This window comes from Dendropsophus ebraccatus, chromosome 7 (genome assembly GCF_027789765.1).
Source record: "Dendropsophus ebraccatus isolate aDenEbr1 chromosome 7, aDenEbr1.pat, whole genome shotgun sequence".
NCBI lineage: Eukaryota > Metazoa > Chordata > Amphibia > Anura > Hylidae > Dendropsophus > Dendropsophus ebraccatus.
The window spans coordinates 108,086,328-108,105,127 of NC_091460.1; the positions used below are offsets into that span (position 1 = coordinate 108,086,328).

General features: G+C 42.0%; 1 protein-coding gene across 1 annotated transcript in view; it reads right to left on the reverse strand.

The window, feature by feature from the left end:
• Positions 1 to 716: 716 nt before the first annotated feature.
• KCMF1 (potassium channel modulatory factor 1) overlaps positions 717 to 18,800 on the reverse strand; it is a 53,648-nt gene continuing 35,564 nt past the window's right edge. The window contains exons 4-7 of the mRNA XM_069978114.1: positions 18,015 to 18,116; positions 9,323 to 9,497; positions 7,618 to 7,900; positions 717 to 6,164 (exon numbers count right to left, since the gene is read on the reverse strand). Coding sequence (XP_069834215.1) covers positions 5,903 to 6,164; positions 7,618 to 7,900; positions 9,323 to 9,497; positions 18,015 to 18,116 — 822 coding nt within the window. The 3' untranslated portion in view covers positions 717 to 5,902. The remainder of the gene's footprint in view (positions 6,165 to 7,617; positions 7,901 to 9,322; positions 9,498 to 18,014; positions 18,117 to 18,800) is intronic.

Genomic DNA, 18,800 nt, shown 5'->3' on the forward strand with positions numbered 1-18,800 from the left:
ACTTCTGTTTAAAAATCTCAAGTCTTCCAGTATTTAGCTGCTGTATGTCCTAGTGTATTCTTTCCAGTGTGACACAGTGCTCTATGCTGCCACCTCTGTCCATGTCAGGAACTATCCAAATGAAGAGAGGTTTTGCTACAGCTCTGGACAGTTCCTGACATGGACAGAGGTGACAGCAGAGAGCACTGTGTCAGATCGGAAGGAATAAAAAGTTGCTATTTTTCCCACCAACATACCCTAAAGGCTGTCACTACAGTTTTTCAGCCAAAGCCAGAAGTGGATCCGGCAGGAAGCAGAAGTAAAAGTCCCTCCTTTATGGTTCCAATTACTTTTGAACCCACTCTTAGTTTTGGTGTAATGGGGAACTCCAGAGAAAAATGCATTCTTTCAAATCAACTGGACCTGCAACCTGCAACTATTCATTTGTCTGAATTACTTTGTTTCTGCAACATGAATGCTTAATCCAGAGAAAATATACTCTCTGCCCCAGTCGTTGCCCCAGCAAGCCTCTATTACTCTTGTCTGGGGGATTGAGCCATGGAGGAGTCTTATACACTGATCGCTATTAGAGATCAACAAATTTACCGTATAACCAAAGCAAAGCTTTGTTAGCTCGGCAGTTCGCTTATCAGCCGGCTGCCTTTGAACTTTGTGTAACTACTCTCCGAGTGCCTGGAAAACCTGGATCCAGTCCTGGGAAACTTCTCCCAGTTTCCTAGGACTGGGTCCAGCTTTTCCAGGCACCAGGAGCGCAGCGGCACAGAGTTCAAAGGCAGACGGCTGATAAGGTGACTACCGATCTAACAAAGCCATTCCCTTCATTTAGGCTAGGTTCACACACCGTTTTTATGGACGTCCGTCATTTTAAGGCCAAGTAACATCCGTTATTTTGAAATGATGTCCGTGATTCCAAAATTACGGACGTTGTTTTGCTTCAAAATGAGGGACCTCCAAAAAGCCTAATGTCAAAAGCTTGATGCCTTCTTTCTCTCGTGACCTTCCATGACATATTGCGAAAGATGTTTAAACATGTTACTGTCATTTAAAAAGACTTTGAACATGGTGATTGGTTGAGGTCTGGGTGTGGAGAATGGAGCAGGGAGAAGCACTCAGCTAAGCACTTCTCTCCCCCCTCTCTTCTTACTGCAGGAGATTATATAGAAAGTCCATGGAGCCTGTCTCCAGCAGTTAGGATAGGTGGGGAGGAAAGCTCTTAGCAGAGCTTTTTTTGGCTTGTTTTAAGCAACTGGTCGGTGTTTCAGCACTTAGATCTAGACCGATCAAAACTTTCGATTCGTCTCGATGACATGTCAATATTTTTTTCTTAATGACAGTGACATTAAAGGGGTATTCTTCTCAAGCATAATTTTGCATATGTTGCTGCCCATGGTGAGACTAACAATTCATTTCATACATAATATCTATTCATTCTCCTCCTCCCAGTTCTGAGCTGCTGCTTTCTGCTGGAGACACAAAAATCTATGAGTGAGCTTTTCTCTCCATTTCCCCATCCTCCGGATGATGTAAACAGGTTCCTGGCAGGCTTTATCTACAACTTCTTTGCTTCTTTGTAGAGCTGAGAGGGTTATTCTGAGGTCAAGCTGCTAAAGAACTTTGACGCCTCCATGTCACATTTTACATCCTTTATTGAAAACCACAGATAAAAATCAGTCGATAAGTATTAAGTGCAAGATGTTTCGACGTCTCACACGTCTTAATCACTTTCAATAAAGGATATAGTTTTTAAGGGATTGGACTTACGGTGGATCCCTTTCCTTTCATTCATTGCAGTTTATCCAGTGAGTCCCTGGACATCAGCGGCACCGCCCGAACTCCAAGCATTGTATAGGGGTAGGTTCACATGTATATTTTGCCACTGCTTTTGGGTTGAAGTGGTTTTTGTGATTTTTTTTTCTTATATATACTGCTAAAGAACTCACTGTGATTAACGGTCCCAGCATTACAAAGTTGCAGATAGGGACTTGTATACATCAGCCGTCTTGGAAGGGAAGGGGAGAAAGAGAAAAGAGTTCACACACAAAGATGTTGGTGTCTTTAGTAGAAAGCATCAGCTCAAAACTGGGGAAAGGAGATTAACTACATAACAACAAGTATGGAAGGAACTGTTAGTCTCACCAGTTTCAGCAACATATGAAAAGTTATGTCTGAGCAGAATACCCCTGTAACTCTAGAATAACTACCTATTTTCTGTTATGTAGAACCTCTGAATGAAAACCATTTAGTAGTTCTTGTCTCAAAACAGCCATGAACTAAAGCTTCTTTTAGAATCAGCGCTCACTTGCAGTGTCTTAACAGGCCAGACTTATAGAGCGGCCAGGCTCAAACATTTTCCTCACAGACTCTTTGGAAAATGAAAAGTGGAATCTGATTGGTTGCTGGGGGCAACTGAGCCAGTTTCACTTTACACCATCTTTGATAAATCTCCCCCATTATCTGCTGGCCCTTTTACACGGGCTGATTATCGGGTAAATGAGTGTTCCTATGAATGCTCGGTAGAGATAATTGATCAGCGATAATAGTTTTTACTTAGGTCAAGTGCCCATATATTTTTGGTTTAGATGTTTTTCCCAGAAATTTTCCCATTACATGTATATATGAAAATAATATGCATTTTAAAAATGAACAGAGCAATGGGTCATCTCCATTATACATCTTGAAGCAAATGCTTGTCTGATACTCTAAAAATGATAACATTCTCTATTAAAGTATCGAAAAGAAACTCAAGTGGGCAACAGTCTTGAAAATACTTTATTGAACCGAATGAATAGCTGTAATGTGCAGAATGTGCTTGAAAAGACTACAGCTTGAAGAGACGTAGTGGATTTTTTTTTCCCCAGAAATCCTCAACAAAATATAAAAGAGAGAAAAAAAAAACTCTGCTAAAAGAGTACAATATCTAAGCAGTATCTCCTCTTAACCCTTTTAGCACCATGACCCTCTTATGGATGGGATAAAACATTCATGTGCCAGAATAAGCAGAGATATGAAATACTGGGGGCTATAGTGAGGGGAAACGAGCACTAACACTCAGTGTTACTGTGGTTTACATACACCACTGTTCAGTTTGTTTGTTTTTATTGTACACAAAGTGATGCTGCGAAAACCTGACCAATTCAAAAGTGAGGGAAAGGGAAGAGGTGCAAATGCATACATGATCAGGTGATCATATATTTGTAAATTCATCAGATAGCAGTGCATACTCTTTTCTTTTTTTTCTTTTATTGACTTTATATTCTAACTTTACATTGCAAAAGAAAAAACAAAAACTGCTACCCACTGTGTCAGGCCCTTTATGAAAGTCTATGCACAAAAAGAACACTGTACATATTTTTACAAATAGGATTAATAGTATAGGCATGTAGGTGGCATGATTTTTAATCAAAGGCTGCCAAAAGAATAATCATAAAGTAACAATAAATAAAAAAAGTGCTAACATTAGCATTAGGAATTACATAGAGTATACTGACAAAAATCTCGGGGGGGGGGGGGGGGGGAATCCTCAAGCTCTCCTTTTGCGGATAAGTCTCTGCAAACTATTAAGCAAATACATAAATAAGAATTCAGAAAAAACGATTAAGAATGTGAAAAAAAAGGCTTCTTTAAAACTAAGACAACATAATCTGGGCTAACTTGTTTTTAAACAGCATTTAAAGGAATCAGCCTGTACCTGGATAAAACAAGTTTAATTTAACAGATGAAAACTTTGTTTTTGTATTTTTTTTTTGTATTTTTTAATAAACAACCACATAAAAAAAGAAAAAAGAAAATAAGCAAACAAAAACTTTAAACAGAAAAAAAATATGGTTTAAGTGATAACAAATTGTGCAATTTCAAACAGTGGGTTAACTGCAATGTCATTTTACAGGAACGGTAAATATTTTCTGAGAGCTGAAAAGACTAAAAAGAGTAAATTGTATAAATCAGAAAACCGCCAAAACTCACCAGATAAATCTGCTACCGCCCAAGCACAGCACACCACTGGTCACCAATCTTTGTATACCTGCAAGAGACTCTTGCTGTCCACCACTAATACCAGTACTTGGCTGCAACAATCACATGCCTATACAAGTATTGCTGCAGTAAGGTAAACAAATACTAGTGATAACCAATGAGGTGGTGGTCCTGGGACAGATTTATCTGTTTTTCTCTATTTAGACACTTTTCTTTAGATCTCAGAAAACCTCTTTAAAAGACTAACAATTTAGAATTTTTTTCAGCATATGTTTCTTTTCATATTCTTATTTTGAAGGGAATCTTTCAGCATTTGGACCTGACCCAAGTTCCTGACAGTATTATATAGGTAACAGCACTCAAACCGACATTGTACCTCTGTGGTTTCTCTGTCCATGTAACAGAAACCGCGCAATCCACATTTTTTTTTAAATCTGTCATCAAGAGTCAAAATGGAGTCGTGGCTCTGTGGCCGCGCCGCAGTCTGTCACACCTAATCCCGGGTTCCTCCTCCCTCTTTTATTTGAATAATATGGTCTCAGCCTCCAGTTCGCAGATTTAAAGGGACAGACACTTTCTGCTTACTAAGCTTCTGCAGACACCGCAGCCAGGAAAAATAGCGCACATGGGCTGAGCAGCTGAAGCTGATTTTCATCAATGTGCATGTGCTGCTCTTCCTGGCTACGGCGCCGGCAGTGGTTTAGGATGCAGGAAGCAAGCCCCTCTTTACATCAGTGGCGCACAAACTGTAGGCCTAGACAAAATTATTATCCAGAGGGAGAGGGAACCAGGGATTAGACATGAGGTTCCTTTATCTTTTTAGTCTGTTCATGGCTTTGGCTTAAAAAAAGAAAGATTTCTCCTCTTTTCAAATCTATTTCGTCTGCGCTCTAAAAATCTGTCAGATATCTGCGTGTGTAAGAGGACCCTTACATACCGCCTCACAGCCGCAACTCCCTTTTGACTCAATGACAGTAAGAAAACGTGGATTACACAGTTGCCGTTACACAAACACATAAACCAGAGGTACCATGTCCACTTGGGTGCAGTCACCTATATATCATTGTCAGCAGCTCAGGTCGGGTCCAATTGCCAAAAGATTCCCTTTAAATCCCGATTCTTAGATAAAGGCAAAACACCTCAATTGAACAAATGCCATTCAGTAGTTTTCTATAGCACAACTGCTCTTTTCATGATACTGTGCAAATTTTGTATGTGAGGACAGGGCAAGTAAACAAACATTCAGTTAATGCCACTGTAGAACTTGCAGAAAATAAATCAGTCACACATTATTCAAAAGATCCAAAGCCACAACCCACTAGGCCAGAGGTAACGCCGTATGTCGTCAGGTGCTGTAACCTTTTGAATAATGTTTAGGAAAGCTTTGGGATTTATGGCTTAGACTTACGTCTTAAACTTTTAAGCCAGTTTTACTTTTTTCTTGTTATATTAATGACAATGTCACTAAAACCTCATGCACGCTGCAAAAAACCTCATGCAGTAGTTATGGTAAACCATCCAAGCAGTTTTATTAATTAATATTCATAAATACACACAGCAGCTTCATTAGAGATTTTCCATATACTTTTGTTTCCTTTTTCAGTTTGAATGTGGGAGATTAGGAGAGCTTTATTTTTTTTTTGTTTACGTCAAGGTACAGGAAGCAGACGGCTGCCTCTGGTACTGCTACCTATGTATATCTGCTAGAAGTAAAAATTAGTTAAGTGAATTTGTCATATATATTTGCCTCTGTCTCTTTTCAATTTTTTTGTTTTTTTTTTTACATTTTTTTTCTTTTTTGAATGTACACAATGTAACAAGAGTGACAGACCGGAAATTACAATCACCAAAACAAACCCAAAGATAGTTGTTTGTCCACTTTCATTGGCAGTTACAGCACAGAGGACATTGTCTGCAAAGGGGGATGTCATCAAAGAGGAGGTGGCGGAGGCTCGTTTCCTTTATTGCTCTCTTTTAAATTTAAGTTTTCTAAAGCAACATCTAAAGGCATTATATCTACACAACCCATTGCCCCAAAATCGGCTATTTCCCCCCGCTCGTCCTCATCTGAGGAGGAGCTTTCTTCCTGCATCAATGTAGAAAGCAGCAGCTCTTGGACGAATAGGCTACGATCGGCCCTTTCACTTTCTAATGACTGTCGTTCGGCTTCTGTCATTTTGGGGTCGTTCAACCTGCAAATGGGTTAAATTAGAAGGAACCGGTCAAATAAAAAGGGAAAACAATTTACAGAATTTTAGAATACATGTGGCGAAATAATAAAATAATGAAGGTCAGTTCATGTGGTAGCAATGTCAAAAATGGGTCTCGTAAAGAAAACTAGTGTACCTTGTTTCATGGTAACAAAGAAAATCAGTCAGCCCTTCTGAAAGGTCAATAGATTTGTTAACAGGGGAAAAATTCTGATCAACTGATGTGAGAAAGTTATACAGATTTATAATTTACGAGATTTACGAGATTTAAAAATCTCGGGTCTTCCAGTACTTATCAGCTGCTGTGCGTCTTGCAGGAAGTGGTGTATTCTTTCTAGTCTGACAGTGCTCTCTGCTGCCACCTCTGTCCATATCAGGAACTGTCCAGAGCAGGAAATGCTTTCTATGGGGATTTGTTCCTGTCATGGACAAAGGTGGCAGCAGAGTTCCATGTCAGACTGGGAAGAATAAACCACTTCCTGCAGGACATACAGCAGCTGATAAGTACTGGAAGACTTGGGATTTTTAAAAAGAAAATTACAAATCTATATAGCTTTCTGAAACCGGTTAATTCGAAAAAATAAGAATAAATAAAAATAAAAAATAAAAATCGCTGGACAATCCTAGAGAATCTTCTTTTAGAACTTTGTGTTGTGCCTAGGTATTACTAATTAGGGACATGTCCCTACACTGTGACTTTATCCAATCAGTGCAGATTGTGCCAGACTGTCTGGGACACCCCCAGGTTTTAATTTATTCACAGGAGGCATAACACAGGAATGGCACTATACAGTTATGAGAAAACATGTCCCAAAATTAATATTTTTGAGAATATAAAAATACAGACAGGATGACAGATCCCGGTCCAGTGCGTTATATGCAAAAATGCTTTATGCCAGTTCGAAAAATAAGAAATCAATAAAACAGGTACTGAGTAGAGATATATACTCAGTCTGATTAGTTGGCATTTGACTAACGGTGGGTGAAGTAGTTAGATACAGCCCTAGGGAGTCCTGGAAAACATAGATACCGCCTAAGAGCATGCCCGAGTAGCACTCATCTCTAGTATTAAGCATATGTTCATGACAGAAAGTACAAATTAGTTTGACTCTTGTGTTCCTGTGGCTATAATATATTAGAATGAAAGAGTTATTCTGTTACCTGAATGGAAAAAAAAATTGCACTGACCAAATGGAGAGTGTAAACCTGGAATATGTAACAGCTCAAACCAGAGCCTGGGTAGATATTGTGATGTAATGAGAATTTTTATAGGAGCATTTGAGGCCTGGCCTTACAACATATGGACCAAATATCTGCCTTTCAACTGCAGAAATGTGTCACCAAGGCAAAGGCCTCTTAATTTTTGTAGATGATTAAATACCAGGAGACCTAAGAACATACCCGATACACGTTGTTGTCTATAGAGAAGCCATACCTTGTGAGGAGAAACTGCGAATTTTGTATTGTTTGCTGATTGTTTTCTGTGTTGGATGTGTTGGTTGCCGCTGTGGATTGGGTGATGGTGGTGGTGACACTACTTGCATTGTTGCGCCTAGTCGCATTGCGTGCCGTTTCTAACTGTTGCCGTGCTGCCTGCGCCTGCTGTCTCTCTAGCTGTAACTGCATCTGAAGCTGTTGCAACTGAGAGGCAGAAGGACCCGAGGAGTTAAGTTGACCACCCGTTGAGCGCCTCACCCCTGATAACTGGGATAATAGCTCTGCATAAAGAGAAAAACAAACATGAATACATAATCTTAAGATGTTTAATACACAATTACCTTCAGAGGGTATTACGATGTATATAGAACCATACAATACTGCAGCCTTCTAGTAGTAGAACAAACTTAACCATAATGACCTCGCCAGGTCTCTGGTTACTTGCCCTGATGATGCAGTGTCCCTGCATTCTTGATGTTGTTGCAAATGTACTGTAGCCGATCACCGGGACGGCTGTGCATTTGGAATGTCATCAGCTGTGAATGACCATGACATGGAAAGAGTGCAGGTAGTACATGAAGTAAAATGGGAATGGAAAAGTATGTTTTTTTTTTTTTTTATTACCATATTTTTTTTTATTGAGTATTAGACGACCCCCAACTTTTCCTGATTTTCAGGAGTTCAAAAGTCATCTTATACACCGAAAAAATGTCAACCCTTGCCTGACGGCAGCAGGGCTTACCAGCTGCAGCCAGTCAACCACTTCTAAATTGTAATCTATACAGACTATAATTTAGAAGTGGGTGATTAGCGGCAGCTGTGGAGCCCTACAGCAGTCACGTAGGGGTTGACCCAAGCAGGGGGCGGCAGTGCTGGGGTCAGGGAAAGCCTGCAGTGTAGTCCCCCACACTGCCCAACTTATGCTGGCAGTGTCTCATCCCCTTTGAGCAGGGCCCCCATTGTGGAAAAAAAAAAACATTAACTCACCTGTCAACCACTCTCAGCAGCTCCTTTCCCAGGAGCCACGCGTCTCCTCTGTTATCTTCCTGGTGCAGGCAGCATAGTACATAGACCCTGCCTGCACCGGAAGTCTCAGAAGCCTGTCATTCACCCAAAGCTCTCCCAGCAGCCAAGCAACTCTTGAAGAGAAGAAAATGACAGAGGAGACGTGCGGCTGCCAGGACAGGAGCTGCTGGGAACGGGTGACAGGTGAGTTTGTGGTTTATTTATTTATTTTTATTCCTGTGGGAGGAGGGGGTTGTGGGGCTTTTGAGCTCCCCCAACTGTATGCGAAGACTGTTATCTGGCATATAAAACAACCCCCAACTTTTGAGCAGATTTTTGGGGTTCAAAAGTTGTTTTATACGCAGGAAAATATAATATGTTCCACCCCACAACAACTGGATTTTTACTTTACACTGGAGCTCTCCTTTAAAGACCCGGAATGCATACTGGGGAAATGGGGTTAAACTAAGCACCTGTGTGTCCATCACACAACCAGAAAACAGATTTTTATTCACTGGAATATCAGTCAATCTTAAAAAATAAAAACATTTTCATTATCATAAAGAAAAAAAATGACAAAACTAGAACACTAGAAGAAAAGAAAAACATTTGTCTTATCTATGGCCAATAACCTAAATCATTATCCAGTAACTACTATTTTCTTTTGAGGATTTATAATTTTGAAATAGACAACCTACCAGCTATAGGATCCATGGCTTCCCTATTGCTTGGTGAGTATGAGCTCTGTGAGGATGAAAGCCCTCCAGTGGAACTGCTAGTAAAGTGCATGTTTGATCTGCGAGCTCGTGGACCACCCAACCCTCGGCCAGGGTGAAACATCCTTCGTACGTGTCGAACTCCACTGGATTCATCATAAGCAATAGTTAAGGGAAATGGTATCAAATATATAATAAAAAATGAAAGTTTTTCTGTCTGTCTGTTCTTTATAGACTTCTGAACACCTGAACCGTTTGACCCCAAAATTGGCATGCAGATACATTGGGTGCCCGGGAAGGTTACAGCGAAGGTCCCATTACTGCCAGATGTAAAAACAAGGAGGGGGACGGGGAAGACTGCCCCATAGAGATGAATGTAGCATCTCCGCACTGCACACACAGGTGACATCATTAGAGTTGCAGCTCCCCAGCAATGCACAGGTGAGGGGATCAGCCTCAGCCAGAGCTATAGAGACATGAATGTGCAGATCCGAAGAATCACAAATATGACAGCCAGGCCTGGTGGGAGCTCATGAGGATAGGGTGGGGGAAAACACACCCATAGAAATAAATGGTAGAATGTTCTGGAGATCATATTTTACCTCACAAAGATGATGTCAGTGTCTGACCACATCCCCTCCATACACACACACATGGTAGTTGGGAAGGTATACTGAAGCCTTAGCAACCATAGGATTACTACTTTCATTTTCAAAGCTGGAATCTGATTGGTTGCTAGCGGCGGCTGCCACGTTTTTCTTTTACAATAGCTCAGCGAAAACATTTCCCGTTCTATCTTCTGCTCTTTGGGCACTTACTACAGTTTACTTTAATGAAGTAATGGTGCTGTTTCTGGAAAAAAGCGGCCATGTTTTTCTAGACCTAAACCCTTTAGTACAGGGCTAATTTTCATTTTTGCGCTTTCATTTTTTCCTCTTGGTGTTTAAAAGGCCACAGGGCTTGCATTTTTTTTCACCTACAAGACCCACATAAGCCCTTATTTTGTGCAACACCAATTGTACAATTGTACTTTGCAATGGCACTTATTTTTTTCCATAAAAGTAAACCGTGAAACCAGAAAAATTATTTGTGCAGTGAAATAAAAAAAAGGCATTTGTTTTCATCGTTTTTATGTGTTTATGCAATTTGTCCTATAGTAAAACTGACACGTTATTTATGTCCCTCAAGTCAGTGCAATTACAACGATATGTAATTGATATAACTTTTATTAATTCTTACTGCTTTTAGAAAATTAAAATCTTTAAAAAAAAAAAACTAAAGGTGGAGATGAAACTGGTGTAAAGTAGAATTGTCTTAGTTGTCCCTAGCTACCAATCACAATCCACCCTAAATTTTTAAAGAATCTATGAGGAATGAAAAGTGGAATCTGATTGGTTGCTAGGGGCAACTAAGACAATTCTACTTTACAACAGTCTGATAAATCTCCCCCTAAGGGTGCCTTAACACACACCGGATCCGCTGCCGATCCAGTGTCAGTGCATCCCTATGAGAATACATACTCGTGTAAGTTAACCCCACGGTGGTCGGGCATACATCACCTGTTCCCCACTCCGGCTTGCTTCAGGGGTTCTCAGCTGGATGTCCCGCTTAGCCAATCAGTGGCTGTGGTGCAGCAGCGCACTGATTGGCTGAGCGGGACGAGCAGACGCCGGGAATCCCCAAAACAGGGAAGGAGGTGATGCATGCTCCGGCCACAGGGGGGTTAACTTACATACACGCAGTGGATGTCAATACCGCTGAGAGTATGTATTCTCATAGGGATGCACTGACACTCCGCAGCATGAAATCTGCTGAGGATCCGGGGTGTGTGAAGGCACCCTTAACCCCTTAACGACATCGGGCGTAAACTTACGCCCTCGCGCCCTGGTACTTAGCGCATCAGGGCGTAAATTTACGCCCGATGTTTCCCCGATCGCTGCGTGTTCACACACAGCGGTCGGGGAAGATGGCCTGCTATAAATAGCAGGCCATCATAGCTTCACGGCACGGGGGGTGGTTAACACCCCCCGTGCTTACGATCGCCGCTATAGGCTGATCAATTCAGATCAGCCAATCTGAATTGATCAGCCAATAGCGGCGATCGGAACCTTTCCGGGTCATCGGTGACCCGATGACCCGGAAAAAAAATGGCGGTCGGTGCTGTCCGAGGACTGCACCGACCGCCATTACTGTAAAAAGTAATGGTGGTCACCGTGCCACCGGCCCGATCGCCGTGAACGGCCGGCCGTTCACGGCGATCGGGCCGGTGGCACGGCGATCAGAGTCCAGCAAAATAATAAATACCTGCCCTGGACCCCTCAGCTAGGTAGCGGAGGGGTCCAGAGCAGGTATTTGTACATTACTCACCTGTCCCGGGCTCCTGATCGGCGTCTTCCGGGTTCGCGGCGTCCTCCGTCATTTCGTTCGGTCTTCGGGTCTTTCCGCTGTTCCCCGTCGTCTTCTTTCGGCTATTTTCGGCTCCAGCCTCGTCATTTTCCGGATTTTGCGCTCTGCTGCCCCCTAGCGGCTGATATGTGTAATACACTTATCAGCAGCTACAGGGATATTCAGAATATAGAAAAATTTTTATTTTTTTTTCCAAATTTTTTTTTCTTCTATTTTCCGCACCCTATCGCCGCTGAGTGTTGATCAGCATCGCACGAAAGTGCGCTGCTAATCAGCAACTCCTCCTTTTTGGCGTAGGGTGTTTTTTTTCTATATTCTACTGCCACGGTCTGCTTATAAGTGCCGCACATAAGTGCGGCATTTATCAGCAACTCCTTTGTTGGCGTAGGTTTTTTTTTTATACTTACTGTAAAAAAAACACGTAAAAAACACTACATTACACCACACTACATTGAATAAAGTTTGACACTACACCACTACATACCCCATATACTAGTCCCCGTATAAAGATGGCCCCCAGGGTGTTTTCGGTATCGGACGCATACGTTATTATTGCCTCCGACACCGAAACAGCCAGTGAGGATGAATGGGGGGGTCCTTCTTTCCTCCATTCATCCTCATCATCCTCATCATCCAGTGACGTGTCTGGGGGTAGCGTAGCGTACGCTGCCCCCCAGACACGTCTTTTCCGCCAGTACCGTCCCAATAAGAGATCACGGTATGGTGTGAAATTCTACAAACTCTGTGACAGTACCTCTGGGTACACTTACAGATTTAGGGTACGTGCACACTGCGGAATGGCGAAGGATAACCCTTTGTGCATTCCGCAGCTTGCACCCGCCGGCGGACTGATGCGGGCGCATGTCTCTACCCGTGTCATAGACTCCATTCTATGCACGGGCGGATTCCGTCGTCCGTCCAAAGAATGAACACGTTGGACGGAGAGCGGAATCCACCTGTACAAAGAATGGAGTCTATGACACGGATGGAGACGTGCGCCTGCATCAGTCCGCCGGCGGGTGCCAACTGTGAAATGCACGAAGGGTTATCTGTCGCGATTCCGCAGTGTGCACGTACCCTTAGAGTGTATGTAGGAAGGGACACCCAAATCCAGCCCCCAAATGCCCCCAGATGCCCCCTCCCCCCCCATCCTCGGAACAAGTGGAAAGATCGTCCGGGAACTGATCTTCCCACTGCTGGATAAAGGTCACCACCTGTACGGGGATAACATTTATACCAGCACCCCCTCTTCCGGTCCCTCGCTGCCCTGTAGCTTGCGGCACGATCCGAACATATCAGAAGTAGTAATAGCGCCCTAATATTTAGCAGCCATGGAGCGGACCCAGCGCTTCTGGATATGAAGGACCCCGTATTGCACCAGGACAACATTTTCCAGGTGACGTCCCCCACACTGGAGAAAGGGAGACCCCAGAAGAAGTGCGGAGTGTGGCGTAACAGGGGGATCAGGAAGGACACCATTTTCCAGTGTGACACCTGTCCTGATCCCCCCGGCCTCTGCATACTGGATCGCTCCAAGGCGTACCACACGTCACTGGGGTTCTACACTATCTAAATTCTGTCCCTTATTCCTATTTCAGGGGTCACGTTGATCCAGGGATTATTCTGATCGCCATTATGGAGTCAGGAAGTAATTTTTTCCCAGTGATGAGGCTACTGTCGTCTGCCTCACAAGGGTTTTTTGCCTTCCTCTGGATCAACACAGGTTGATTTTGATGGACACCTGTCATTTTCAACCTTATAAACTAATAATTGGCCTAATACCCCCAAATAAATTAGAATTGTCCCTTTTCCCCAGCTAAGTAGGTATGGCCGCCATTCCCATTAGAGGATGCCATGATGCAATTACAAAGCCTCTGTGCGGCCAGGACAGTAGAAACCCCCCACAAGTGACCCCATTCTGGAAACTACACCCCATAAGGAATCTAACAAGGGGGGCAGCGGGTATATGGCCCCCTGGTGACGGCCACATTTGGGACGTGAAAATGAAAAAAATTGTATTTTTTATTTTCTCGGCACATGTTCTACGTAAGTGCCTGTCACCAGTGGGGTCCATATGCTCACTGCACCCCTTGTTAGATTCCTTATGGGGTGTAGTTTCCAGAATGGAGTCACTTGTCGGGGGTTTCTACTGACCTGGCAGCACAGGAGCTTTGTAATTGCGACGTGGCCTCCATCCTCCATTCCAGCCTCTAAATGGCGCTCTGTCCCTTTGGTGGCTTGCCCTGTGCCCATATGGCACATTATGCCCACATATGGGGTATTTTCGTAATCAGGGGAAACTACCCTACACGTTTTGTGTTAATTTTCTTTTTTAACCCCTTGTGGAAATGGAAAAAATCAAGGCTAGACCAACATTTAGTGTAATTTTTGTAAAATTTTTACTCTAAATCATTAATCTTGCCATGATTTTTTCATTTTCACAAGGGGCTAAAAGATAAAAAAAAACACTAAATATGTAGAGCAATTTCCCCTGAGTACGGAAATACCCCACATGTGGACATAAAGCGCCATGCGGGTGCAGGGTAAGCCTCCGAAGGGACGGAGCGCCATTTGGTTTTTGAAGGCTGGATTTGGATGGAATGGATTTCGAGGGGCCATGTTGCATTCAAAAGGCCTCTGTGTTGCCAAGACAGTTGAAACCCCCCACAAGTGACCCCATTATGGAAACTACACCCCTCAAGGAATGTAACAAGGGGTGTAGTGAGCATATGGACCCCACTGGTGACGGGCACAAATGTGGAACAATGTGGCGTGAAAATGAAATATTACATTTTTTACACTATAATGTTGGTTTAGCCTTGAATTTATCATTTTCACAAGGGGTTAAAAGAGAAAAAAACACACAATATGTGTAGAGCAATTTCCCCCGAGTCCGTAAATACCCCACATGTGGACATAAAGCGCCATGTGGGCGCAGGGCAAGCCTCCGAAGGGAAGGAGCGCCATTTGGATTTTGGAGGTTGGATTTGGCTAGAATGGATGATGAACGCCATGTCGCATTTACAGAGCCCTCGTGCTGCCAAAACACTGGAAACCCCCCACAAGTGACCCCATTATGGAAACTGCACCCCTCAAGGAATCTAACAAGGGGTGCAGTGAGGATATGGACCCCTTGATGACGGGCACATTTGTGCCATGAAAGTGAAAAAATTAAATTTTTTACTTTTACGTCACATTGTTCCATATTTGTGCCCGTCACCAGTGGGGTCCATATGCTCACTGCACCCCTTGTTAGATTCCTTGAGGGGTGTAGTTTCCAGAATGGGGTCACTTGTGGGGGGTTTCCAGTGTCTTGGCAGCACGAGGGCTCTGTAAATGCGACATGGCCCTTGAAATCCCTTCCAGTGAAATTCAGCTTCCAAAAGCCAATTGGCGCTCCTTCCCTTTGGAGGCTCGTCCTGCGCCCGCTTGGCACTTTATCGCCACATGTGGGGTATTTCTGTACTCGGGAGAAACTGCGCTACATATTTTGTGTCTTTTTTTTCCTCTTATCCCTTTAAGAAAATGAAAAATTGAAGGCTAGAACAACGTTTTAGTGTAAAAAATAAATTTTTCTTTTTTCACGCCATATTGTTCGGAAAATCTGTGAAGCACCTGTGGGGTCCAAATGCTCACCGCACCCCTTGTTACATTCCTTGAGGGGTGTAGTTTTCTAAATGGTGTCCCTTTAGGGGTGTTTTTTAGGTTTTGGCACCCCAGAGCCTCTGCCAACCTGAAGTGGTACAGTCAGAAATGACCAAATATAACGGAGGCGTTGAAATTCACTAGGCGCTCCTTTGTATCTGAGGCTTGTGGTTGCGTCAAATAGCGCAATAGGGCCACATATGGGGTATTTCTATAAACTGCAGAAACGGGGCAATAATTATTGGGGTGCATTTCTCTGGTAATAGGTTTATAATTATGAAAAATATTGGATTACAATAAAATCTCTGCACAGAAAATTAAAATTTTCAAATTTCTTACACACTTAGCTTTTATTTCTGTGACTCCCCTAAAGGGTTAAAACACTTTCTGGATATGCTTTTGCAGAGTGTGGGGGGTGCAGTTTCTGAAATGGGGTGCTTTGTGGGGCTTTCTAACATACAGGCCCCTCAAATACACTTTAAACCTGAACAGGTCCATAAAAATATCTGATTTTGAAATTTTACTGAAAATTTGGAAATTTGCTGCTAATGTTTTAAGCTTCCTATTGTCTAAAAAAAATTAAAGATCGTTTAATAAATGCCGCCAACATAAAGTAGACATGTTGCTAATGCTATTTAATATATAATTTATGTGGTATAACCACTTTCTGTATACGCAAAGAAGTTTCAAAGTTGGAAAAATGCAGTTTTTCACATTTTTTCACATTATTTGGGTTTTTTTCATAAAGATTTGTTATGATTATCGACTCCAATTTACCAGAAATGTAAAGTACAATATGTCACGAGAAAACAATCTCAGAATCAGCCGGATAGGTAAAAGCATCCCGAAGTTATTAATGAATAAAGTGACACTGGTCATATTCATAAAATTTGTCTCTGTCATTAAGGCCATTTCAGGCTCTGTCCTTAAGGGGTTAATGTGTTTAAAATTGCTCTATTCCCATCCTTATAATGTTTTTATCCTTTGGTCTATGGGGCTGTGTGAGGAGTCATTTTTTTTGCACCATGATCAGTTTTTTTCTATGGGTATTATTCGATTGGTATACTTTAACTTTTAGTCCCCCTGGGGGACTTCTATATAGACAGCACTGATCATTTAGAGATCAATGCTGTGTATATAATACAGCACTGATCGGTGCTGTATTGCTCAGTGTCAGTGTGATGCGACCGTGGAGGGAAGATGCCCCCACTAGACACCAGAGATAGGGGCACATAAGACATTTAAATGCAGCTGTCAGTTTTGACAGCTGCATTTTAATGTCTAATTAGCAAGCGCAGCGATCGGACTGTGCCCGCTAACAGCTGCGGTCCCGGGTAACCCCTCTCTGAAGCCCCCCCCCATTAGAACATACATTTACGCTCTTCTGAGGGAAGGGGTTACGTTTAAACCAGTACATATAAAGCAGCTAAAAGCTTCATCATCGAGCAGCAATTTTACAGATTAAAAAACTCTCAACATGTTCTAAATGTGTAGCACAAACTGTACTGTGTGTAAAGATATTTCATAATTTAGTTAAAGCGATATTCTGGCATGCATCATTCCTTTGGGAGGGTGAGGCTGAGCTGTAAGCTTCCCTGTGATGTCCCCTGTGGTATCAGCAGCAGATCCTGTAAGGCTTGAGGTGCGGACCCCATATCCCTGTGATGTCCCTGTGGTATAAGCAGCAGATTCTATAAAAGGTGTTTGGTTCGGACCCCATATCCCTGTGATGTCCCCTGTGGTATCAGCAGCAGACCCCGTGTGGTGTGAGGTGCGGACCCCAGGATGGCAACCTGCAGCTGATTTTACTAACTTCAGTGGCATCTTTTGGACCTACTAACTTAAAGCAAAATCAGTACTAACTTACAGCCATATGTACTGCATTGATCCCTAGGCGCAATCATGGTATTGTTGATGAGTCCCCTAGGAAGACTACAAATTAGTGTATATAAAAAAACAAAAAAAAACAAATCCCATGCAATAATAAACATTTAAATCCTCCCCCCCCCCCTTTTATTAAAAAAAAAAAAACCACACATTTGCTATTGCTATGTGCGGAATCACCTAAACTCATAAATTATCACATTCTTGATCTACACAGTAAGTGTAAGTGCAGAAAGAGGAAATTGCTGATGTTTGGTTGCATGAAATTTTTTTTTTAAACACGTTTAGTTTTTTTTTAAAAAAAGGTTTAAATTTTTTAAAATTCGTAAAGTAGAATTAGTTCTATATATTGCCTATTATTGTAACTGTACTAGGATGAGGAACATAGATAACATGTCAGTTTTACTGCAGGGTGAACGGTTTAAAGACAAAAACCCTCTCCCCGTTTATATCTCATTGGCAGTGAATTATTTATTTATTCTGAGTATTTATACAGGAAGTGCTTTTATAATTTGTAACCGTGTTAAAAGTACATTTTTTAAAAAGGTCTAATTTTTTGTGCACTGACCATACTTATTTGGTCTGGACCTGTGTATGTTTGATAATATGCGGTGATACCAATGCTTTGATAGCATATATTACTAACCTTTAATGATAAGATGATAACAATTTGATAACATTCCAGTGTTAATGCATCAAGAATTCAGATTACTAATAAACATGAAACCAAAAAGGATATTAGATCCCTGGGAGCTCTGTGTTCAAGTGTAAGATGGGCAGCAAAATCATCTGTGACGTGATTTGGATCTCCCCCTGGTAATGCTGCACAAATTGGGCAAATCTGTAAAGATACAAATAGAGTTATAGAGCTGCAATTATACTAGCATCACATAACTGAACAATATAACTTTTCACATAACAAAGCTATAGTAAATCTAGACACATTGCAGCCTTTACTACTGAGTCACTGTAGACATGTATCCATTTAATTGGATACATTTGGATACATTTCTAATTACATTAAATACATTAGTTTCCTGTGTTTCCTAGGGTTTTAAGGATGTGGTTCAGGAGTTTGGGAAATTAAACTAGCTGTAGAACTTTTTTTTTTTTTTTTTTACCATTACTTGGGCTGGGTTCACACTACATTTTTGCAATCCGTTTTTTTTCATCCGGTTTGTGCATCTGTTTTGATCTGTTTTTCCATTTACTTCCATTATAGATAAAAGAGGGATCAAAACACATTGGTTTTTTTAGGGGACACAAAAATAAGGGCAAGTATGTTTTTGTGTACGTTAAAAAAGTGGATGCATTTTGATCTGTTGTTTTTTTTTTAACAATGGAAGTCAATGGAAAAATGCAAAAATGTATGGGGAAAAAAGAACAGATTACAAAAACATTGTGTCAACCCAGCCTTACCTGCTGCTCCTGCACCGGAGCGATGACATACCAGGACATGATCCCTGCAGACAATCACTGGCCTCAGCACAGGCACATTGTGCACACTAGCTTCACTGCTGTGGCC